The sequence below is a fragment of the Myotis brandtii genome, unplaced genomic scaffold, assembly GCF_000412655.1.
Source record: "Myotis brandtii unplaced genomic scaffold, ASM41265v1 scaffold606, whole genome shotgun sequence".
Lineage (NCBI taxonomy): Eukaryota > Metazoa > Chordata > Mammalia > Chiroptera > Vespertilionidae > Myotis > Myotis brandtii.
The window spans coordinates 765,530-791,892 of NW_005370297.1; the positions used below are offsets into that span (position 1 = coordinate 765,530).

Sequence of the window (26,363 nt, forward strand, 5' to 3'; positions counted from 1 at the left end):
GAATCCACTCTCTAATTCACTTTCCACAAACAGAATCAGCCGCAATGTTTGCTGCTGGTGCTTTAACATTTCTGCTATTGTCAAACCACAGAAAAGGGCTGCAAACTGCAGGGACTGGGAAATTTTCTTCAATTTTACAAATTTCTGTTGAGACTCTACACACAGAGGGTGAAAACGTGTGGTCCCAGAACAGATCCTCCCAAAGATGAGTTTTCATGGCCTCACTATTGTTATTGCTTAACAGTTTCTAATTCAAGCCAATCTGTCAAATTGCAAGATGTTTTCCATATAAATCTAGATTTCAAGGTTCCCTAAGAAATCCAGAAGATGCTGGACATGTGTTCCCAGTGGCAACACCAGGCTAGTGGTTACTTCCCTCATGACAGACTTTTCTAAGAGTTGGACTGGCCTGCTTCAATGATGAATCTTACTTGACTGGTCAATGTGGACATTGATTTTGCTACCACTAACTGTAATCAAAGCCCAGTAACAGACGGGGGGAAGGAGGCAGGATCTCAGAGGAGTAAAGGCACTTGTCCTAGGCATGGAAATGCGAATGTCAGCTAACTACTAAAAGTAATGTATGGCACCTATGGAAACTGTTGGGAGAAACACAAAAACTATAATAAAGTGCATTAGGTGTGTCGGCAGAGGAGAGACGGGGTGCGGGAGAAATACACAAAGAAGTGTGCACACGCCTCTCTAGCTGCTCCGTCTATGGCTCATCCAGTCCTTACCAACTCAATCCATGACAAAATCCTGCACGTTTTTAATCCTCTTGAATAAATTTTGTATCTGGCACCTCCTTATCCTAGAAGCACAGCCACAATTCAGACATTGCTTAAGACCCTTATCCTGCTTGAGTTTACAGCAGTCTCTCAACTGGTCTCTCACCCTTGAATTCGTCCTTCAAACGACTGTCAGGGATCTGTTGAAAATGTAAGTTGGACCATATCACTTCCCAGTTTAAAAGCTGTCATTGTTTCCCCTATAAGTTGGTAACATTGGGCTGTGCTTGAGAATAAAATGAGAAATATTTTTTAAAGTATCCACGCTTGGTCCTTACATTTTGACAGAACTGGTCAGTGCGGGACACAGACACCTATATTTTATCCCCAAGTGATTCCCAAGTATCATCAGGTTGAGAATCACTGATCTACCAGATAAGCTCCAAACTCCTTAGCTTTGCCTTAATGCCTTCCAGTATGTTTTCTGCCTCCACCCTACCTATTAATATTCCCTCCAAATTCCAACAAGTTGCTACCGGCAATACCTTGCTCCTATGTCTACTATGGCATGCATTTGCCCCTGCTATTCTGAGAGCAGTGACGTATGCTGTCTTTTCTCTAAGTGCCTGAGGCATAGCAGGCACTATGTGAGAGTGGCCAAAGACCTCACAAAAGATGGACCTGGAAGAGGAGGTAAAACATGGACTAGCACTGCTGTGCAGTCAGAAGGGGGAAGGGACAACACTAGCCACGCTGGAACAAGAGAAAGCACTTCTTGAGCAAAACAGAATGGTGGTGAGCGTAAGTCATTTGTGAAAGCTTCTTTTAAGCTACAAAGCAGAGCCTAGTGGCCTGGGTAAACACGCCAAAGGGAAGTGAGCCAATTTATTCCCTGCTCAATGGTGGTGTCAGATCCATTTGTTAAACTGCAAACTCTCTAGAGAAAATAGATCCCAGAATGCAAGCAATTGTTTTATTACAATGATCATAATACCCTTCCTGTTTCCATCGCTCCCTGCACATCAGGACGATTAAAATGCAAAAAGAATTATGCATTTTGCGATTGCTAAATGATCTTTTTATATCCCTTTGCTGATGTCGTTTTGATTATTTCAGAAACAGTAGTTATTTCTCCACCGCGGTTTCTGCCGCTCACTTCACATGATTCACGCGGTGGGGCTCTCATTCTTTCCCTTGAGATTTTGCTCCACAGTTGAATAGGCTTAGCCATTAGTCATTTTCCTCCACATTCGGCCAAGATTTTTGTTTAATCTAATTAGTCCTACGTCTTCATACAACTCTCAACAACCTCATCCTTAGAAAAATATAGTCATACCCTTCATACGTTTTCAGAAACTTGTGCCTCCTCCCAGCTGCCAGGACAAACTGGCAGGAGTTGGCTGTTGAAATGTTCCCCTGTGAGTCAGGGATTCCAACTGCAACCCATTGCAAGCCACCCCCTCTTCATGCCCCATAGAGAGTTTCCAATTTGCTGACATCTGGGATCACAAGTGGTATTTCTGAGCATTGCTACTGCATCAGCCGTGCTTTCTTGGTATACTTTTGTTTTGCTTTGGCTTCATGAGCACTGGGATGGTACAGAGGACATCTGTACTGGAGCACCTATGATGTGATCAAATTCTCCATGACATTTCTGCTTTCGCCGGCCTTTAAGAAACCAATATCAGGCTTCGATACCCATGATTACAAATGTGTTTCCTTACAGACCCCGTTACAACATTCCCAGCAAATGTAACACGTCTCAGCACTTTTTTCCTCGATATTTAAGAAGTTTATAGCTACAAATGTGAGGCTCGTGGTGCAACAAAAGCTCTCCCACAGCTGATACATTATTCATCTTTTAGGAATTTGCTGTCTGAAGTGGCACTAACAGCCAGTTCCTGAAGCACCCCCAAAAGACATAAAGCACAGTAACTTGCGAGGCTTCTTCCGCACAAATTGTAAAGGTTAAATGCTATTAAACATCTCTGTTTATCAAGAGATGTGTTCCTTGAACTTACTTATGCTAATGAATCTGCTCCCGATAAACATTACTAACAAAGCAACGTGTTAATAGAGGCTAATCAAACGCTTCTCCTTCCCTTAACTAATCTCCAGTTTAAAACAATGTCCTCTCCACTTTCTACTGTCTGGTGAGAGCTTGTGTCAGGTCAAAGGCAGGTGTCGTCAGCCATGAACCTTAGACCAAATGTGGCTCACGGCATGTGTTTGTAAATAAAGTTTTATTGGCACATCACTACTCCATATATCTATGTATTGTCTGTGGCTGCTCTCTTGCTAGAAAGGTAGTGTTGAGTAGGTGTGACAGAGATTACAAGGCCCACAAAGTTACAGTGTTTACAATGTGGTCCTTTACAAAAACACACATGCTGACCTCTGGTCAAGGGTCATTGCAAATGTGTCAAGGCTTCAGAATTTTAGCAATGGGTCGGGCTTTAACTGGTGTATATCAATGTGTTTATCTACTCAGAAGTGGACTGCCTTTAAATGCTATTACATACAACATCTTCTGTGTTACAATTACAAGGAGATGTTAGAACAAAGCAACTCCAGGTCCAAGGTTGCTCCTCAAGCTGGTAGGCACTTCATTTTGATGACTTTAATCACCATGTGCTTTAGTTATGTGTTGCTGTGCTTCAAACCAACTCAAAACTTGCTTAAGGCAGAGATTTCTCTGCACAGAATTCTGCCATTCAGGCTTCAGGCGGGCGATTCTTCTCATCTCACTTGAGTCACTCACATGTCTTGTAGTCATCGGGAGGAGGCCGGAAAGCCAAGATGGCTTTGCTCACATAGCTGCCTCTGCAACTGACAGGGCTGCAATATAGATGGGCTCTCTGGGCATTGCTTTCTGCCATGGGGTCCCTCCAGCAGGCTGGCTGGGCAGCCTTCTATGATGACTCAAGGTGCCCTGGAATGGAAATGGAGGCTCCCAGACTTCTAAGCATTAGGCCCAGGGCTGGTGTAGCATTAGGCCCAGGGCTGGTGTAGCATTAGGCCCAGGGATGGTGTAGCATCACTTCTGAATCATTGTTTTGGTCAAAGCACATCAAGGGACCAGCCACATTCAAGGGGACAGGAATCTGACTTTACCTTGAGAGAAGCTGTAAAATATTTCAGCCATGGATTCCAATCCACCGCATCATAAGCGTCATGATTACGGTGATAAAAATCCGAAGCCTGGTGTTACTGTTGACAATTTAGAATCATACTGACCGGTAAGAGCAACAAAGAAGCCTAATAAAAAATGAAAATTATTTTATAATGAAACACTGGTTGCAGAGAGAGAGAGTGTAAAATTTTCCAAGTCAATTGTGTGTTCTTGTTTTAATTGAAATGGGAAAGAAGCCTTTCTGAAAGTCATCCAATGCCCCTTAAACAGTACAGACACTGCGGGCATGATATAATCTTTTCTCCATGACTCTGACTCCTCATTCCGACTGTCAGTGAGGTTCCTAGACAACCACGGTGCCGATGCGCCGCAGGGCCTGCTGGAGTGGCGGCATCACCTGGGCCTCTGTGCACGTTTTGGCTGCTGTGCGTTTTTGTGCATCTTATTCCGGCTCTTTTTAACTGTTTTGTCGCCTCCCTGGACAGGAGTCAAGAGAGCTAAGTTCTAGGTTTTTCTCCATCCCCTAGGCATCTTTTTGTTCCAGGAAGGTCATCTGCTTTGACTGTAGATTTCCTTTGCCTGAAAAGTGGTGATGATAAAATGTACACTCCAAGAATATACAGTAACAAATCAGATTGCAGATACAAAGTGTTTAAATCACTACATAAGCAAGGGAGTAGTGTTAGTGCAGTCATTACTATGAGAGAAATCGCATTTTATTGCTAAAATAAACTAAAACTAATATATTAACAAATTAAATGTATATACTATACAATAAAGAGTTAACATAACAATGGTTAACATTTATGTAGTACTTACTACGTATGGGGCATAGTTCTAAGCACCGAACACTGGTTAATATTCCACCTTCACTGCAACCCTACACCGACCACGCCATACTCCAGACCACAAAACTGCAACGTGAAGAAATGAGGCAGCCTGTCTCTGGTTTTACAGATATGGAACAGATCTATGAAGGTTCTTCCCCAATTTGCATTGCTGATTTCAAGAACCCGTGAGAGGTCTATTGTATTTCTGCCAAAATTCCCCCCTTCCAAGCCCCATAGAAGCTAAAGGTCAGTGTCTACCTCTCCTAACCTCTGCCCTAACATTCTGCTGGAGCTCACACACCATTAGTGGTTCTCAGCCAGAGGTGATTTTGCCCCCAGGGGGCATTTAGCAATGTCTGAAGACATTTTCGTTGTCACAGTTGGGGGCTAAGGTGCTTCTGGGTAGAAGTTTAAGAATGTTGCTGTACATTCTAAGCACTCTCACAACAGAGAACTGCGCAGCCCCAAATGTCAATAGTGCAAAGCCTGAGAAACCCTGGGCTACACGGATGCCACAAACACAGCAGGGAGTACTGCACGTACGTTATATTACAAGTCTATCCTGTAGGCACTTTGTTTGTTCCATTTGTTGCTGCTCTCGGATACATATTGCTTAATTCCTTAATCTGAAAACCATCTCAATCGGTGAAAATGCTAGGCAGCGGATTTCTGCACACATCAAGCATTATCGTGTGTACAATGGGATGAAAACTAACCTTCCCTAAGTACCTGCCATGTATTAGACACATACAGGGTCTCATTTAAACATCACAGAATCCTGTGAAAACTGACAGCATCTCCAAAAGGCCAGAAGAATTAGACACCTGTTCCAGGTAAGCAGAAGAGCCAGCATTTAAGCCAAATCTAGTTGATTAACATGTACTATCTTACAGAAAACACATGCAAGTTATGGTTTAATAATCCATATTTTACTTATTACCCTACATCCCCATTGGGCTTAAAACTAAGTCCAAATATGTTAAATCACATAAACAATAAAGATTTTTTTTTCCCAAAATGGAAGAGGTTTACCAAATAAGATTTTAATGCTGTCATCAACAGAGGAGATACAACCCAGGGATCACCAAGGGATCCTACTGCTATAATCTTGGCTAATGGAAGCATATAGAGAACAGACCTGCTAACGTTCCCTTCTTTCCTGCAGGTCTAAGTTGGCCAACCCCCTCCAACTGAAACCCTACTTTTCATATACACCCTCCCTAGTTCTCAGCAGACATGGACACTGATGACGGGAAGTGTACACTTAATTACATGCTTCCAACATAAAACTTTCATTGGCTTTAACAGAAAAATAAAACTGTCCAGAGCTAAAGAGCTGAAAGCACTTTTGCTTTTGTTAACGAAAAGTTTAGTGCCCAAAGACGACCGTGGCTGGTACAAGGGAAATTTCAATTAAGCTGTTTAGACAATGAATCTATAACTTGCTCAGCAGATTGCATCTACCCTTCAATGCACTATCTGTGAAATGTGTATTTTGTTCCAGTAAAGGATAGCAGTGCCCAATTCAAGTTTCACAGTAGATGTCTCAAGAACATACCTGTTCCGCTACATACTTGCCCAGCAATCCGAACTCCTTACAAGGCCTCAGGGTCACTCGGCCTGGCTGGTCCCATCCCTGCTCTCCTACCTGTCTCTTCTCACTGGCTTGTTCCAGGCTCCTGGGCCTTACTTTGTCCTTTAAGCACACGAGGCTCCTTCTTCCCATAAGGCCTTTGCAAAGCACCATTCTGTCTTCCCAGGTGCTCTGACTCCCCCTTTCTCATGGCTGATTCCCTCCCATTATTCAGCCTAAGTGTTCTGTCCCACTCAGCATTACCTTCCTGATATAAACGAAGGGGTGCCCTGTCTCCTCCCTTAGTCCCCTCCCTTACAGTCATGGCACAAACTCTGTTTTATTATCTTTGCAGCATTTATAACCATCCAAAGTCACTCTGTTCATTTACCTTCTGTTCATAACCTTGTCTTGCTGAATCTCTCCTCCCTCATCCCTCCACCGGCAGCCCCACTTCAACTGAATGGAAATTCTGTGATAACAGGAATCAGGATCTGGCTTATTTGGGGCTCAGAGTAAATATTTACTGAATGAAATATTACTTTTAAATTAAATGTTGTGATGTAAATTTACTTTTAAAGTAAAAATATGGATATTAGAGGGATTTCTTTGTGTCATATGAAGGACCTTTTTAATGATAAAAAATTAAAGCAAATTTATTTTTCTCTTACTCCTTTTATAAGCATCTTAAACATTTAATAATAACAGCAAACAATTAAGAAAGAACTACTGTGTATTTACTTTTATAGATTTATTATGCTTTCTGTATTATTAACTCTAAAGCAGTGGTTCTCAACCTTCCTAATGCCGCGACCCTTTAATACAGTTCCTCATGTTGTGGTGACCCTCAACCATAAAATTATTTTCGTTGCTACTTCATAACTGTAATGTTCCTACTGTTATGAATCATAGTGTAAATATCTGATATGCAGGATGTATTTAGGCGACCCCTGTGAAAGGGTCGTTCGACCCCCAAAGGGGTCACGACCCACAGGTTGAGAATCACTGCTCTAAAGTAATGTACTGTGTGTTGTTTTTTTAAACTAAAGATTTAAGTATGTGTATATTTTAATATCACATTTAATGATGATTGTCACAATACTGTTGTGATATCATAAAACGTAGAGTGAATTTAAAACTTTTGTCCGAGGTCGAAACTTGAGACATCTTTTAAAGTAGGATATTGAACTTCACTCATAATTTTGAACTGATTCTGTACTCCACATTTTCTTTACAGATATTATTATAAATGTAAGTTTAAATAATATTACCTTAACTTACAAAGTGGGACCGTAAGAATGAGCAGTGCATAATTTTTTTGGGGGGAAACATAATGCTATGTCAAAAAAACACACACAAAACCAACAGATTACTTGTATGGTACTGTAATATTGAATAAGCATGAGGTACCTTTTTGACTCGGTTTTCTCTTTCATTCCACATTATAGTAATCTCTTGGTGGCTCAAGTTTTAGTAGGATGCCCCTTCACATAAGTCAACTAAAATGATTAAGTGTCAAAGCAGTCCAGTCTCCCTCCCCTCCTCTATTCTGGTCCCTTGTCCACCTTCTTCCCCATAACTTCCAACAGATCTTAACAGATCTCATAGCCAATCTGGCTGGCCAGGGCTCCAAAGAATTTCTCTAACTTGCAGCCTCATTGATGTCTTTATAATGTAAATCTCTTTCTGTCACCCCTGCAGCTGTTCTTAGAATAAAAAACCAAGATCTTGAACAAGTTCTATGAAGATCTAAGTACTTAATATACTTTAATGTCACATTTAATAACTGCAGTATGAAATGACTGTCTATCTACTTGTCTAGCCTGATTTGAAGTCTCTCTCCTCCTCACTCTCTGGGATCCAGGCACATCCATTCTTTCAGTCCCCAGCACACCCTGGGTTACCCCTGTCTGGGTAGATGAGTATGCTCTGTCTTGGGCTCTAATGGCTCTTTCACTTGATAACTTCTACTAGCTCAAAATTCATGGAGAGTCATGCGTGTGATCCAATTTAAGAGAATTATATATACCTTTGGAGTTGTAAAAACTGGTCAAATCTGTAGTTTAGTTAATACTACTGTGCCAATGTTGATTTTCTGATTTTGATAATGTACTGTCATCATGTATTATTCTATTACTAGAGGCCTGATGCACAAAGATTCATGCAAGAATGGGCCTTCCTTCCCCTGGCTGCTAGCACCGCCTTCGCTCCGGCCCAGAGCCGCCTTTCTGCCTTCCCATGCTGCCCAGAGGCCAAGAGCGGTTGGGGTTGTGGGGACGCCTGCATCCCGCCCCCAGCCACTAGGCACCTGTGTATGCAAATTAACCTGTCATCTTTATTGGGTTAATTTGCATACTCACTCCTGATTGGCTGGTGTGCGTTGCAAAGGTACGGTCAATTTGCATCTTTCTCTTTTATTAGTGTAGATTGGGGAACACTAGGTGAAGGATTCATGAGAAATTCCTATAAACATTTTAAACTTCTTTTAAGTCTAAAATTATTTCAAAGTAAAAAAAAATCACTCAGGAAAACCTTTTATTACCCTTCTGAAAGATGAGTCACTTATCTCCCTATTGTCTGCCCTCATAACATGTACCATAGTTAGAAAGTACAAGACTTTGAGATTAAGGTCAAATACATGTCTATCGCACTTGAGTTTAAGTCTTTTAGGGGCAGGTTCACATTTACCTCATCATTTTATATCCAGTAGTTAACTCCAAACTTGGCACAAAATATGTGTGCAATAAACATATATGAAAGGGACTGTTAAACACATGAATGAGCCAATCAGTCAATGTCCTTTCAAAGCACGAATGTAATAAAGATATATATTTACATTTTTAAAGATACTGCTCAAATTATGAAGTTAATGGAATGATAACTGTCAACAGAGATCTAAACATGGATGCCTCTAATGTGGAAATGGTGCAAGCTAATGAGCAAAAAAGCATAATAGCCACCAACATTTAGTGAATAGTTAATCCTATTATGAAAAATGCTTCACAGGCAGTTTCTTTTTAAATGTAATCCTTATAATAACCATATCAAGTGCATGTTATTTTCAATCTGCGTTTTGCAGCTGAGAGGCACTTGAGAGTTTCAGCGTGCTCATGGTCAGAATAACTACATAGCACAGACAGGATCTGAGTACCTGTTCTTCACCTCCTGAGTCTATATTCTTACGGGCAACTTCCTGCCTGGAGAGAGAGTCTGAAAATACTGCTTGGGGGAGTTCTGAAAACTGAACGATGAATTCTGAAGACAGAGTACAAACTGATATGAAATCACACTTCTTTAAACCTTTATATCTATATAATTTTGCACAAAGCTTTTCATGCAAGTGCACACACACACAGTAGCTTGGTGAATGAATAAATGAAGCAAAAGCAAACTGAAGAAAGAAAAGAGGAAAGACAAAATTATAGGTGAGGGGATTGGTTTCCACACAAGAATCTCTTTGATTCTTCATGTCAAGACACCTGCTGTTTGGAAGTTTTCTGAATTAACTGAAGCAAGAGAATATGTGTAGGAAGGAGGAGGCTCCCAAACAAATGAAGGTTGTTTGAAATGAGTCCCGTGAATCATAGGTAACTGAGGAAAATGAGACACCAAGAATGTGAAGGAAAAGGAATGAGGGCATCACACAAAAGAGTAATCAGTTACAGCCAGGCTATTAGCAATCACAATAAGTAATTCACAAATATTTTAGATACTGTTCCATCCTTCAAGCTTAGGGTCTCATCACAAACAGAGATCAGAGATAACAAATATACTTCAGATTTTTTTAAAAAGCACATCCCTCTACACTCAAAATGCTTTGAAGTGTACACATTTGTTGATTCTGAAACATACTCTTAACCTTACTAGGTAGATACAGCTTTACTGGGTGTAATTAATATAGAAAACTCTACAATGGGCCTAGGGCCATGGTCGGCAAACTGAGGCTCGCGAGCAACATGCGGCTCTTTGGCCCCTTGAGTGTGGCTCTTCCTAAGCCTTAGGAGTACCCTAATAAAGTTAATAACAATGTACCTACCTATATAGTTTAAGTTTAAAAAATTTGGCTCTCAAAAGAAATTTCAATCGTTGTACTGTTGATATTTGGCTCTGTAGACTAATGAGTTTGCCGACCACTGTCCTAGGGGATCAATAAAACAACTGGAATATTTTCCTTGCTGCAGACAGCTGGATGCTGCTAATTTAGCTACTTTAAAGTTCTTTTTTACTAACTAAGCCACCATCATCATTACCAACATCATCATCATCATCATCCACATTTTAAAGATAGGGAAACTGAGGCAGAGAGCATGATGTGTCATGTTCCAGATTACAAAATGACAGCCAGAATTTAATACTATTTTGAATTCATAGGTCACTTTCTTAATGCTTAACCTATGCAGCTCATTAGGAAATACATAAAGGGAAAATGATTATCTTACAGCATAGACATCAGTCTACTCTCCAATGCCAAAGAAATAAACACATTCCCTGGATATAGTGATATAACAACATATAGGGGGGAAACGAATTCCTTTCATACAGGATGGAAATGCAATGAGTTCATAGGGATCAGAGGAAGGTTCCTTAACACTAAGGAAGGGAAATGAAGGCGTGTTCACCATTAGAGATTTTTTTAAAAAAATGACACAAGTCAATAGAAAATGGATGAATGAGACCATTTGAGGAATTAAACTATCAAGAGTTATGTTTCTAATGATGATCCAGTAAACATGCAGGTCCAATTACAGTGGCCGGAGTATCAACTCAGGTCTAGAATGAAACAGTAAGTGGTAAGTGAGTTCATTGATGTGAAACCAGTCTGATGAAAAAGGGTGCTAACATTAGCTGCCTGGCTTGCATCTAGTTAAAATCGGCCAGCAGTAGGACATCCCCCGAGGGGGCCCGGACAGTGAAGGGCACAGGCCAGGCTGAGGGAACCCCACCCAACCCCCAGTGCACGAATGTCGTGCACAGGGCCTCTAGTACTATATAATCTAAATTCATCTCGAATTGCATGCCCTTGATCGTTGAATTGACCTCAATAAGACCATGATGTAAACTAGAACACTGTTTGGCCTGGCATGAGGAAGAGCTGCTGCTAGTGCTCAAACAGAAGTCATACTTAGCTTTCTCTAGACTGTAGCTCTACCGTGTGTACATGCATTCAAGCAACAAGCAAAATCATTCCAAGCCTTCAAGGCAGAGGAATGCAAAGAAATAAGATCCATACACACATCCAGACTTAATAGTGGGGACCTGTAGGGCATTTTAAATTGGCAACGGCAAAGACTGTAATTTTCTGCTTAAAGGATATTACCACAATTTTTCCACCTGGGTTTGAACCAAGGCTTCTAGTTACTCTCCTACTTAATGCAACATCACACCTAACACTTTCCCATGGCGTTCCACAGAGCAGATTACAATCCTGACTCACTGGCTCTTTGGAGTTAATCATTTCAAAAGGCAGTACATTGAACATAAATTAACATTGTAAACTAGAGGGGCTTCTTTCCATTCCCTAATGCTTTATAGTCTGCTTCTTCAAAAGGGGAAAAAAGTTATTTCATAGTTCTCAAATTGCTCTGACAAACTACTGTTAAAATTTGAAATGTAACTCCCAATCACCTGTGAGAATACAAAACAAGTAAAAAGGAAAAACAAATATGGCTAAATGTGCTACTGAAGACATCGAGAAATAAACCGGTGACACAGGTAACAGAAGCCTGAGAAATATTATCTTTATGATGGTGAAGAAAACAAAGTTTTCGTCAGTGCTACCTATATCTTGATTCTTTTTAGTGTTGTAAGAGAATGTAATGGAACACTTTAATGGGTTACAATCTAAATCCTATTTTATCAATTGTTCTTTAAACATTCTTAGTGGCTAAAATGATCTCCAACTCTACCATGTGCTTTCATGTACCATGAATATCCTCCAGTGGATTACTAAATGATGTTCTTTCTCCTTTTAAAATGTACAAAAGAAAAACTGGCTCATTTTTCCTGTTTCACCAGGAAGCTCAGACTCATTTAAACATGCTATTCAACAATGCCAAATGAATCTGATGAAGGGAAGATATACTAAATCAAGGCTGAGAGGACAAGGGCAAACTAAACAAAATGAATTAGCAAAGGTCTTAAGACCCCTGTCCCCACACTTCAGTTGCAACAGCAAGAGTGAGAGAGAATGGATCATTTCCCAGGTTACATTTTGATGTTATGAAAGCTGGTATCACATGCATATATAACATGATACATATCCTCATTTAACTAAAAACTGCTAACCATGCCCTTGTTACTGCTTTTGTAAGACTCTACGGCAGGGGTCCTCAAACTTTTTAAACAGGGGGCCAGTTCACTGTCCCTCAGACCGTTGGAGGGCATGCTAATTTAGCTACTTTAAAGTTCTTTTTTACTAACTAAGCCACCATCATCATTACCAACATCATCATCATCATCATCCACATTTTAAAGATAGGGAAACTGAGGCAGAGAGCATGATGTGTTTTAAAAAAAAAAACTATGAACAAATTATTATGCACACTGCACATATCTTATTTTGAAGTAAAAAAACAAAACGGGAACAAATACAATATTTGTATTTGCATGTGGCCCACGGGCCGTAGTTTGAGGACCCCTGCTCTACGGTTTAGGCAGTGTGATGAAAGAGAAGGAGAAGTCAGGGGAGGAGCAGGAGATGGAGGAGGGGATGATCACCTATACTAGAATGTATTTTTTCAAACATTATTGTAAAAGTATGTATTCCTAAGCTCTTGACATAGGCCTGCCACTTCCCACCACAGAATTAAACAAGAGAACAGGTACTCAGTAGAAGAACATCTTTACTTATCTGGAAGGATAACTTCTCAGATAAATAATTCTACCTAATAACAAAGAAAATCTCTAACTGCAATCTGATATAAAGTGGGTTCCCAAGGTCTCCATATGCTTTTGCCAAAAAGTAACAATTGTAAAACAACTCAATTTTTTCACTTTAGCCAAAACAGGAAAATAAAGCCATATGCCTGATTTCTTTAATAAACTAAATTTAGATTTCAACTTTAAAATCGGTTTTGACATAAAGGGCTTTAACATAACAAGAGCATCTTTCATTTGGGTCTTTTCCCAGTTAATTATTTGCTGGCATTGTATGAAAAATTCCTTGGCTTCACTCTAAACCAACACTCCCAAGTGCTAATTAGGAAACTATATACATTATTAACCAGAGACTGTTGTGTTTAAAACATGCGTGTTCCATATGTATCCTATTATTAACATTATTCTTTCACTCCTGGAAAGCTCTCTTTAGAAAACGGAGCTCCTATTTCAACAAAGAAATTGGCTGCTATTGAGGAAATTCTTGTCAAAATGCAATTAATAGGGGCCAACACGACACAGGATCCGTGTCTTCGAAACATCTTTACCATGAATCAAATTTAATCTCACTGACATAGTCAGTGGAGGGAAAAGCTAATGACTGCAGATGATATACATTTTCATAGGACCAGGGGACCCCCAACCAGAACAGCCAACTCTCCTATGAGCTAAACCACTCCCGAGGAACCAGACATGCTGTGCATACAAGCCACAGACATGTCTGTTTCCAGTACTATCGCTTCCAAATGGCCACAGGACAGATGGGAAAAGAAACCGATGCGGACAAGGTAGACCGAATGATGCCCTAATTACGAAGGAGATATGATCTTCCCATTAATTGGCAAGCTAATTGACCACAAACAATCTCCGTCTCATGAACTGAGTCCAAGAACCCAAACTTTGCTGTTTCTGCTCCACAGACTTCTCACACTTCCACGCCCTTCATCCCGCCACGAAGTTGTCAGTTCTGCTTGATTTGTTTGAATGCTGTACTCGACGACAGCTGTCGGAAACAGTACATGGGAACAGCTGCTATGACAGCTACAAGGGGCTGGGAGGTTTAATTGGGCTCACTGTGACACTGTGTGTTTCGCTAAACATAGAAATATCCACAAAACTAAAGAAGTTTCTAATGGGTCTGAACAATATTTACTTATTGGCAACAACAACTGGTTAACCCCAGTTTGCCTTATGTCATTGGCCTCATAGTATCTTTGCCACCCGACTGGTTAAGAGTATAAAAAAAAAGGACAAAACAGTAGGAGCAGTTAGATGCACAAAAAGAGAGGGCATTAAGAGAGCGAGAGGAAGTGGTAAGGAAGTCACGTGAATAATCTCTTTCAAAGGCTGGCTGGTGGCCAAGGAGAATCCCACAGTGTCTCAGGATTTACTTCCAAAGGAAACCCATTCAGAGGCCTGAGCCCGGTGCCAACTGCAAACAAAACCACTCATTCTGGTCCAGCCCCCATGCGCAGGGGAGAATGGCTTACTCTCAGCATCTGCGCGGAGGAAGAAGGCGAGGAGCAGCAGCAGCGGCCTGGCTGCCCGCACCATCCTGTAGCCCGGCAGCAGCACGCGCTGGCAGCTCGGATTCACTGCCTCTGACACCGCAGCGACTGTGTCCGATCTGAAATTCCAGCTGGAACTCTTTCAGAGCCTGCGAGGGGACAGACAGAGACACGAGAGGGGAGAAAACACAAAGACAGCTTAGATTCTGCACTCTCTTCCCCTTGTGCCATCCCAGCCACCAGTGAGACACACAACCCCCTGCTCATTCACAAGGAAGTGGGACCATGATGCCTTTGTGTTAGGATGCACATAACTTGGTTTGTAAAATGGGGCAGCCCTCGTTTCTCTTGTTCCCCTTTTCAGGCCATCCTAAAGCCAACCCCCTTGAGTTTCCCTCTCTGCGTGTGCCACCTTTGGGGCAACACTCTGTGAGAAGAAATTGTCACTTCTTGTGAAACAGTCTGTGAACACATGGTGGAAGGAAGCGCAGCATCGCTCTGAGAAAGAGTTAGGAAGCTCTGCCGCGCAGGATAATCAATCGTCTATCATTGGCAAAATAATGGGAGCTGCTTTCTTGGCACCAGGTGAAATGACAGGGCCAATTCAACTTCTCCCAGCTAAACAGCAGAAGTTAGAATTTTCTCCACTAGCACATTTGGCTTCTTCCCTGTAGACACATCGACTTTCAAGTCTAGTTTGGCTTCAGTAAGTCAAAACAATAGTTAGCACGTGCCACTCTGATTTAATAGGATTTTTATATGCCTCCTGGGCAAGGCTTAGTTTTCTCAATCTTCCTTGTAAAATCAATAAGACACAAACTATTTCTAGAGAGCCTACTGTGTGCAAAGCATCAGAGAGGACACTTGGCACAGTACTGAATGAGTCAAATTCTATCTTCTTGTGACTTTCCACTTTAGTAGGGGGAATACGACAGATTCAACAGATGACTAATGTAAGTGAATAAGTGATTAGTACCAGGAAGGAAAACCAAGTAATGCCATCAAAGATAGGACCAGGCCTGGCCTGTGTGGCTTAGTGGTAGAGCGTCAGCCTGGGCACCAAAGGCTTTCAGGGTCGATTCCAGATCAAGGGCATGTAACTGGGTTGTAGGTTTGTTCCCCAGCCCTGGTTGGGGCGTAAGTGAGAGGCAATCAGTCAATATCTCTCTATCTCTCTCTCTCTCTCTCTCTCTCTCTCCTTTCTTTCTCTCTCTCTCTCAAAATCAGTGGAAAAAAATAACCTCGGGTGAGTATTACCAACAAGGAAAGAAAGGATCAGGAATGGCATCCTGGAAAAAGCAGTGTCTCTAACTGGACCTTGGAATATAGGCAGGATTTTACCAAGAAGAGAGAAAGGCATCTCAGGAATTCTGTGCAGAGGCAGGGCAGTGGACAGGGTCTTTGGAAAAGGTGAGTTGCCTGTTCTGCCTGGAACGGAGCTTCCTCAAATGTCTGTGTGCTCAGAACCACTTCACTTGGAAGGCTTGTTGAAACAGGTAGCTGGGCAACCCGCCCCCCCCCCCCCCCCAGTCTGGGATTCTGTAGGTCTGCGGTCAGGTCCAAGAACTTGCCTTTCTAACAAGTTCCTGGGTGATGCTGATGTAGCTGGTCCAGAGGCCACACTGAGACAGTGGGCTGGCATGATGGATCCATTAGGAAACCAAAAGAAGAGGTGGCAAAAGAAAATGGTTCAGGCTTAAGGAAAAAAAAAAAAAGGTCCCGGATAGCCTGGGATGCCAGTCTAAGACAACCAGCCTCTATTCAGCAAACCACAAAGAGAGCTATTTAATGTGTTGGAGCCAAGGAACAACATGCAACTAGGCCTTGGGAAGATTAACTGACAGCTGAGCGTGGGATGATTTAGAGAATGCTATTAGGCCATAGCAGGAGTCCCAGGTGAGAAGTAACACAGACCGTAAGAGCGATGGCGGTCCTGGTGGGAATGGAAGAAAAGGGAAGCGGGAACGGGCTTCAAGCAACAAGGTGAAGTATGACTCTACAGGTAATAAATAATTGTTCCTATAGAACCTTCGATAAATCTTGCAGGGCGTCTTATAGAGTAGGCTCATGAGAGAGAGAATATTGAATGCTGTGTTTCCTCTATCGTTGTGAGAAGCACTTGAGAATGACAATCAGAATTCTATTCCAAAATGAAACAGTGTATCTTTAAGTTTTGTATATTGAAATATTTCAAACACATACAAAATTTTTGACAGGAAATACTAGAGATATCTAGAAATAACCAAATCTACTAAAATGACTTGTCTTTTTTTAAGACGTACTGTAATGCAGATCCTATAGTAGGTCTTTTCTGAAACTGAGCTTGAACATGAAAATGAAAACTTTTTGAGATATTATCATTTTCATTACTATGCGTGAGTGGTGTGAACGCAGGAAAGATAAAACTAAAAGGAAAGGGGGAAATAATTCTAATTATTATTCCACTAAGTAGTCTTTTTCTTTTCTTTCTGTCAATTTGTGGGTGACATGAAGAAGCATGTTGTACGTTGAAACACATCTACTTGAAACCAAGAGCTAGCCAGCTGCTCCAAGTCAGCTATTGTTATCAATCTTATCTGGAAAACAGCTCATCAAACATTCACAGCTATCAAATGTTAAAATCGCAAAACTTCATAGGAAAGGTGCGAGAGGAATCAGCTTCCCGCCTCCCCTCCCCCCTTCACCACTCCCATCCTCACGCCTGCCTTTCTAAGGACAGCAAAGTCCAGGCCACATCAGTCCTGTCGGACTCAATCTGTGTCTGTGCAAGCGTATCAGCGCCAACTGCTCCATAATGACTCGCTGGATCACAGAGATAGAGTGGCTTCTCCGACTCCACTGAAGGGGCATACGGAGACCAAATTCTTCCAAATGAACCTACAAATGTTACCTCGGTCTGGGAACAGTGATAGGATCTAAGACATGAGCACACACACAAACAGAGTAGGCCTTCCTTCCCCCTGCTGCCAGCACCGGCTTCCCTCTGGCACCCGGGACAGGGTTTCCCTCAGGCAAACGGCAGGCACCCGGGACCCGGGCTTTCCTTGCAGCCCCAGCTTCGTCCAGAAGGACGTCCAGTCTAATTAGCATATTAAGCTTTTATTATTATAGATGGGCAATGCCCAGGCAAGATATAAGACCAAAGGAAAGAAGAGGTGTGAAGATAAAACCTATTCCAGATGTTCATTCCAGCCAGACTCTACTCTGTACCTTGTTTATTGCATAGGTACATTGCCAAAAGGGGAATGCTGGAATGCATATCAGTAAGGTGATATTTAAATTTTAGAGCATAAACGTGAAATGAATTTTTAAGAAATAATTTACAGTGAAAATAATAAAGATAACTGAATATACAAGTCATTCCCATCAGCCTAGAGGAAAGATGGCCCAGCACCCTGCCATGGGAAAAGGGGGTTAGATTTTAAAGGTACCATGGTTTCACTGACATCACAGATCACTCTGCCTTTGTCCCGCAGCCCTCAGCAGAGGCCCACTCTTTGATTTTTATATGCCTTGGCCTTTGCGTCTTTCATTAACTGGGGCATGCAGATAAAAATGAATCATCTAGATGAGCTTAAAATAAATTTTAAAATATTTAAAACTCTCTGGTTTCTCATTGCTCATAGTACAAAGATCTTAAACAATAACTGTTGATTTCTTTTGGTTGCTGCTGTTAATCCTCACCCAAGGATATTTTTCCTATATTTTTTAGAGATTGGAAGGGACGGGGAGAGACAGAGAGAGGGAAACATCAATGTGAGGTACATGGGTTGGTTGCCTCTTGCTTGCGCCCTGATCCAGGCCAGGGATAGAGCCTACAACCGAGGCAAGCACCCTTGACCAGAATCAAACCCGTGACCCTTTAGTCTGTGGGCCGATGCTTTAACCACTGAGCCAAACCAGCCAGGGCTTGTTGCTTCCTAATGAGCCGCATATCTACTTTTGTACTTACGTACATGTAGAGTTAGAGAAGCTAACAGTTCAGAGGGCCGGTATACGCAGTATAATTTGAAATGGAACAACAAAACTACACTTGCCTAAAAGCCTGAACACATCAGTACTTCAAATGATCACCTGAGCTGACACCTACCCAACTCTTTCTCTTCAAGTGAACACTGTACCCCTTTCCCGTAATGACTATGTTCATATTCAAACTAATATATATGCTGCAGGATTTCTTCAGCTTTCTTTACTGTTGGCGTGTGTTTCTGTAGATTGTGTTAAAATAGGAGGGAAAAAGGCAAAATGGAGCTTTTCTTCATTCAGAAATAACCTAAGCGTCCCTCAGAAAAACGAGAAATTATAAGTTTTATGTAGGAAATGGCAAAATGACAGTGGAGCATCTTGTTGAACCAGGAAGCAAGAAAGCTTTCAGGTTCCGCAAGGTTATATGAAAAACAGCAGAGTTGACGAGGCTCCTCAATGTAGAAAACTGAGCGGCAGAAAGGATAATTACTGCAATGAACTGAAACACAACTATTAAATCCTTGAGTTCATCTCTTTAAAAATAATTTTAAACAGCTCTATTGGTCACCCTAGGAGGAAGTTAAGGAATCAAATCATTCTTTTGAAAAAAGGGAGAGAAAGGAGAAAATTAATCATTTGTTGAAAAATCTCCATAAGAATATATAAAAGGAAAAGCCCCAACCAGTTACTGGGGTCACTAAAAAATTCGATATCATGGTTTATCTTTAAACATGTTCCTTCTTTATGCCATATAACAACCCCATATTCTGTATGCTAGACATATGAGAAGCAATAATATCGCAATAATACTTAACCTGAACACATATATATTAAGTTTGGGGGGGAGGGGGGAGACGGTGTTATAAGAAGAATTCCCCAAATACTGTGACTTCTTTTTATCAACCTCCCAAACCAATCATGCCTCTATAAATCAAAAAGAACAGACTTCCGATCATTTAAGAGAAACACCCATTTGTGCAGAGTCGATTCTAGCAGGAAACTCCAAGTTGGGAAGCAGACAAAAGCAGGGCTGCTGTGGCTGAGGCTGGGGGGTGGAGGGGCCTGGAGTTTATAGCAAGCCTGGTGGGGGCTTCCGAGGACGCCCTATGAGTTCCCTGTGCCCTCAATGTCCAGTAATAGCTAAAGGACTCAAAAAGAAAGGAGAAAACAAAAACTTTCAACATTTCACTTGTTCATGAGGATTTTCTAAGAGAAGATAATTTCTAAATATTTCATCCTGGTCTAGGCATGAATCCTCAGCCTTGTCCAATGTAACCTCCTACAGACTAGAAATGTTCTTTATCCATATTGACTAGTAATCGACTATATTAAACATGGGGGGGGGGGGCGGCGTGGATGGGGAAGTAAACAATTTCTAGGATTTAAATATAAGTTGAAACAGCCATGCTTGGCCAGTGGTTGCCCTACTGGACAGCGCAAAATATTGCTACATGTTTCAACAACTATGAAAGCACCCTTATTTTAAAAAAAAAGTTTAGGTTTTCTAGGGTAGGGACTAAAACAATGAGGTGGAAATCCTGAGTCTTTGTAGTCCTCGGTTTCCTCGTAGTGATCAGACTTTGGAGATTCACTGTGTGCTGTGAGGAAACTCACTCCGCATGAGGGTCACTCATTTCCCCATCCCTGTCCCCACCCATCCAAAAATGACTGTCTCATTTTTAGAAACTGTTTCATAGGATACAAAGGGAAGATCGATAACTGGCAAATGTAAAACTGGAAAATGTCCAAATGGAAATACTGTAATTAAAAGAAAAAAATTGGTGTTTCCTATCATAGCTAGAAGAGGTCTATTTCTCACTCCTGAAAGTCCCCATGTGGGATGCCATGGAAATGGGTAGTTTTGACGTCAAAGGGGTGTCACATTCCATAGATGCGAATGATAAGCATGCTTTGCACAGCCATGTGAGGTAATATGTGTCATGTTTATGAATGGTCACATTCAATTAATATCAGTGAGGGATATGAAAAGGATATTTTAAAACAAGCGGCTCCAAAAGCCTCAGTTTAATTATATTAAACATTGTTGAGGAAAAGGGCAAGAGAGCAAGGTTATTAAATTAAATAAAACACTGAAAAAAATAACTGCATGGCCAATGCACCTCTACATAAAATGTTTAAAACTAAAGTATAGCCGTGACTGGTTTGGCTCAGTGGATAGAGTGTCGGCCTGCGGACTGAAAGGTCCCGGGTTCGATTCCAGTCAAGGGCATGTACCTTGGTTGCGGGCACATCCCCATTGGGAGGTGTGCAGGAGGCAGCTGATCAATGTTTCTCTCTCATCGATGTTTCTAACTCTCTATTCCTCTCCCTTCATCTCTGTAAAAAATCAATAAAATATATTTAAAAACAAACCAAAAAAAACCTAAAGTATATAAGGAATTATATTTATGTAAGAAACTCAAAACTCCTCACATTTTTAATACTCTTCCACATAATAGCACATCATGTCAGAAACTCTACATTTTCTCTATTTTGCCCTAAACATGTTTTCATCACAATAAATTGTAAAAAATATCACCAAGAGGGAGTTTATGATATTATATATAAATACAAAGTAATAATTCAATCCTCTCATTTTTGGCTTAAGCTATAACTTAAAGTGAAAATAGCAGGTGACTATAAGTAAGCACACAATAATTCTTTGGAAAAATCAACTGAATTATAAGAATAGCTCAAGAGGAAAACAATACCTATCAATATGGCTACCATAAAAGACTCTTTATATGTTTAGTTCTAGTATACACAGAGAAAAGCCAATAAATAGTCTGAGCTTTGTATAATATGATTCACTTTCCAAGTTACTATCAACAGCATCTCTATAAAATTTCAAATAACTTTACATTTGCGGTATTAGCTACTTTCAGAAATGGCAAAATGACATTATTAACTTTGATTGTTTCTTTCTCCTTCAGGAAGTAAAACTGAGGTATGCCATGAGAAACGAACAGATAGGAGAAAAAAAAATACTCATCTCCCTACCTCTCTATTTTCCCCCTAAAAACAGAACTATAATTCTGATTTGAAAAGTAGAATAGCTTTAGAAAAAGCATCTAATTTCTTTAAACGATTACTACATGTAATAACTTCAATCTAGTTTTATGTGACACTAGTGGAAACTTGCAATGGAAAAGTTTAAAATAAATGCAAGTCTAAGTGGGAAATTGATCAACCTCATAAAGTAAAGACACCTATGCAATCCAGTCACTTCCTACCCAAACAACAGAACAAAGATTTTAGTATTTTAATCTTTGAGCATTTCTAAATGGATAGGAAACCATCATTCCTAACTCACTATACGCGATTTTCTTTTTATTATTAAAAATCAAAAGGATGTCTCTTTTTAATGCATGCAAACGGAGGTTTTTTGTTTGAAATACATTTAGCTTTTAAAACATATAATGGGCAATATGGTTTCAATGATAATTATGTCCATTTTATTTGCTTTATTTCCATCAATATATAGCAGAACCTAGCAATACATGACATATTCTACTTATTTTCTATGAAAAGTAAATTTTAAAAATCCTTCAGTGGAGAATTTACCACTCCTTTTATCAAGGATTATTTCTTTTCCTTAAGATTATTTTAAAAACAAAATAAGGAGCCTTTTAATCATTTCAAATATTTCATTACTAGAGCTCTACTCACAGGTGGTTTATCTATAACTCCCTTCTCAGAGCGATCAAAGCTCTGGACCGGTGGCTTTCCACCAAGAATGATTTCCCCTTCCCCTGGTAACACCTGGCAATGTCTGGAGACATATTTTTGTTGTCACAACATAAGGGAAAGTCTAAGGGCAACTTAAAAGGTAGAGGCCAGGATGCTGCCAAACATGCTACCGTACACAGGACAGCCTTCATGCCAAAGACTTACCATGATGAAAATGGCCACCGTGCCAAGGTTGGGAACCACTGTCTTAGAACAGTTCATTAACATCAAGAAAAACTTCAAAATGAAGAAAAGGAACTTTCAAGGCCTGTTTTTAGTTCATTGCTTCCTAAACCCGTCAATTTTAGGTGTTTCAAGTGTAGTTTTAGTACATGAACTTGAAACGTTTGAATTTCTGGGCATGGAAGTCAAAACACTATGGATGACACCCAAATTTCCCTTTTTGTCCTCAGCTAGAACTGAAGCTGGCATGCCTTTAGGGAAGTTCAGTTCACAGGCTTATGAGACATAAATATTGTGACCAATTCAAAAAAAATGAATCTGTTAAGTGGGGCACACACTGTGCTAATGCCTGCCAGTGACTAGATGAATAGATGTGGTTCCCATCTCCCATGGTGGGAGCTTAGCTCCTCTCCAAACCAACAGTCCCAGGATACGAATATTCAGTTCCAAGGAATGTTCTTTCAAACCACTGCCAGCAACAGAGACAGAACGTGGAATGGTGAGAAGCTGTCATGAACAACTGGGGGATGTGGAATTAAAGAAGAGTCTCTTCATTTTCCCAGTATTGATCTCATGACTAACCCTATATCTCTCTGAAAATCTATGAACAACAGTCATAATAGGAACATTAGAAAAACCAAATAAACCAAATAGATCCATAACCTAAAGGAAGGAAGCACAGATATTCAACATACACTCTGCTCCTCTCTCACCCTGCACGTTCATTTTATTGAGTTATATCCACTCGTCTTTATTGTTAGGATCATCTTCACATCTACCCTTGTCCTTAAACTAAACCATTGATTGATAAAAGTCAGAAAAAATGACAGATCATCTTGAGAAGCCACTCCCCCCCCCCCCCCCCCCCCCCCTTAGCAGACAATCAATGAAGTGAACGGACATATGGAATGAATAACCTCAGGATACACATCTGGCTAATCTCAGTAGAGGGTTTAGAACCCAGACCAACTTTCTTTCTTCCTAGCATTCTGCTTCTATCATCTCTCACTTCTACTATACAGTAGAAGTAGCTAGCTTCGGTGAAGTCATGATTAATTCTAAAATGATAAACAAACAACAACAAAAGTTCTCTCTGTTAATTAACAGAGAAACCATATAAGGATTGGCACAAATGAAGGAGGAAGAAAGCCTTAAGATTTGGGCGTAGAGAGGAAGGATAAGAGGAGCTCAAAGGAGAAATGTTTGTGAGAAGCATTGTCCCAGATGGATAAATAATTCACAAATGAAAGTTTATCTCATGAGTCAAAAATTCTCCAAAGGGTCAATCTTTAACTCCATAACCATTATTATGTACTTGGGTATCTTAAGTCAAAGAGTTTATAGGTGTACTTGGAAGTAGAAATGATTAACTAGAAATAGATGTTTTTTAAATGCTCACATGTTAGTAATTAAATTCGTAACATGCAAACACGTATTTATACAACCTTAAGACACAATTATTTTGTATATCACTACAAGTTCTCGCACATGAATTTATTTTTTATTTAAATGTTATCAAGGACACAGGTTAACTAATTGCGAGCAGGTAGGAATGTGTGCGATGGTGAATTCCCAGTTATACAGGACAGTTATCCAGTGGAAGGATGCCAACCTGGGTGCACTTTATTATAAAGTTGCTGAGGGCAACACGGCCATACTGAAAGCAGTGAAGACACACCATATTTTTCAAAAGCAGTTGGCATTATAAAGTGATTTGATAATAAGTACAAAAATGTCCTGCAGCAATCAAAGCACTATGCATTTCCCATACCAAGATGTATCAGTCTAGCAGTGAAAAAAATATTTTTCCCATTGTCACTCTTTCAGAAAATCTATTTGAGGCCTCAGGACAAAGGCTTTGTAAAATACTGTCATTTTTATTATACTTCTATAAAATACTCAAACAAAATGCACAGTACAAATATTTTTTTGAATGAGTTTAAAGTCTTTAAAGGTCTACTTGCAAATGAGATGTAGTCACCTTATCAATGCCAAACTTTCTAGATATGGATTGCAGTCTTAATGTCCGACACAACTAAAACAAAAAGAAATGATGAATAATAACATCAAACAAACTTCTCTACTCCATTCAGGTCTCATCATAGAGGTCTTCTGAAACACGGATTTTTACACTCCAAGGTAGGAGAGTAGCCACGTATAAACATGAGTAGCAAGCCTGAGGAGCTAGCAGGAGATGGGGCTGGCAGCAGATATGAAAGGACATAGTGTGTATTGAGGGGGTGGGGAGGGAGAGAGACCTAACTATTATTTGGTAGGGGATCAAGTCCCAAGTTAACATGCCATCTACTTAGGAATTTCTCTACCATTTTTGGTATGCCCAATGATGTTTGCATTGCAAACTGAATAGACTGTTTCTTTTATGTTTCTTTAATATTTTTTAATCATAGATCTATAGGTGTTGTTATATGACCTGGTAAAACATTCTTTAAAAGCTATGCTTTAAGAAAATCCTCCCACAGCAATTGTAACTAAAGTAAAAACTTTTCATAGTGTAAATCTTCATCATTTTCAAACTTTATGTTGGTGGATACATCCCCACACCTAAATATGGTGCATACAGGCCATCCAGAAATATGATGTATATTGTAAAATACATGTGAAAAAATATATATATATATATTGCTATTAATGAACTAAATATATTACCAAACACACAAAATTAGAAATGTTAAAAATGCGATGAAAACCAACAGAAATAGAAGTTCCACAAATTCTTCCTAGGCCACACCAATCAGTGGAGGCCCACGGCCCCAGGTGGTCTGCAGTTTGGATTTTTTTCACATAAGCTGCAGGTGACAATAGGTAAAAAGGAGAGCATTTCCCGCCAACCCCCTTCTGGAGTTAAACACTTGCTGTAATCCCCAAATGTTAGAGGCTCTATGTGACAGCTGATGTCAGCGTGATGCAACACACAGAGGAGAAAAGACTGTTGTTTTTTGAGATTTTCATACAATGCCCTCATTTTATAATTGCAAATCATCCACACCAGATAGAATAACTTAACACATCAACTGTGGTTTTGTTTTAAAAATGAATCCCTTCATTCTCTTGGTCCATTAATATTCTTGAATATCAGGCATGGTGATAGGTACAGGAGACTTAGCAATGTACAAAACAAGAAAGTCTCTGATAGATTCTAGTAAGAGGAGACAGAAAAACACAAGTAATTTACCAAAAAAAAAAAAGTTAACTAGTAGTGCTATCATGGAAATAGGTATTGGGTAGAGAATAACTGGTCTGTGGGAGAGAAGGGAGGCTTTTGATAGGGTGTCAGGGAAGAGCCCTGAAGAACTGGGATGTGACCTGAACCTGAATGGCTAGACAATCTACAGAAGTGCTTTCCAGGCTAAGGGACAGAGAGTCAGAGGAAGGAGCCAGGGACTTAGTGCGGCTGGAACCGGTGAGAAGGCAGAGTGGGGCACCCGGCAAGCTGGGAAAGCAGCATGGACCGGGTTGCATGAGGGGAAGACACTGGAGGGGGCTTTAGGCCATGCGGTGATAAGGTCTGATTTCTATTTAGATCACTTCTCCAGTGACTGTGTGCCAATGGTTTTAAAAATGTGATTCTCCCTCCACCACCCACCCTGCCCCAATCTCTGTAGAGACGTTCAATCCATTTATTGGGACATGGCCATTGTTCTCCATTGTGAAGCCTCTGGCCCTTTACGGAAGTCTGTTTCACTTTTCAGGAATCCCCTTCTGAAATTTTCTTAAATCAATCAGAAAAAAATATGTTGCTTTTTAATGTTTTAAACTGCCATTTTCTGTTCCTAGTATATAGCAACAGGCCAGAGAACACTGAATGGATTTTCTTCT

The 26,363-nt window shown here is 40.4% G+C and overlaps 1 protein-coding gene across 19 annotated transcripts in view; it reads right to left on the reverse strand.

Moving 5' to 3' along the window:
- The window catches only part of PTPRD (protein tyrosine phosphatase, receptor type, D), an 865,179-nt gene that overhangs the window by 414,893 nt on the left and 423,923 nt on the right, over positions 1 to 26,363 (reverse strand). For all 19 annotated transcript variants that reach the window (XM_014550614.1, XM_014550624.1, XM_014550612.1 and 16 more), the window contains one exon: positions 14,631 to 14,797. In XM_014550614.1, coding sequence (XP_014406100.1) covers positions 14,631 to 14,694 — 64 coding nt within the window. In that variant the 5' untranslated portion in view covers positions 14,695 to 14,797. The remainder of the gene's footprint in view (positions 1 to 14,630; positions 14,798 to 26,363) is intronic.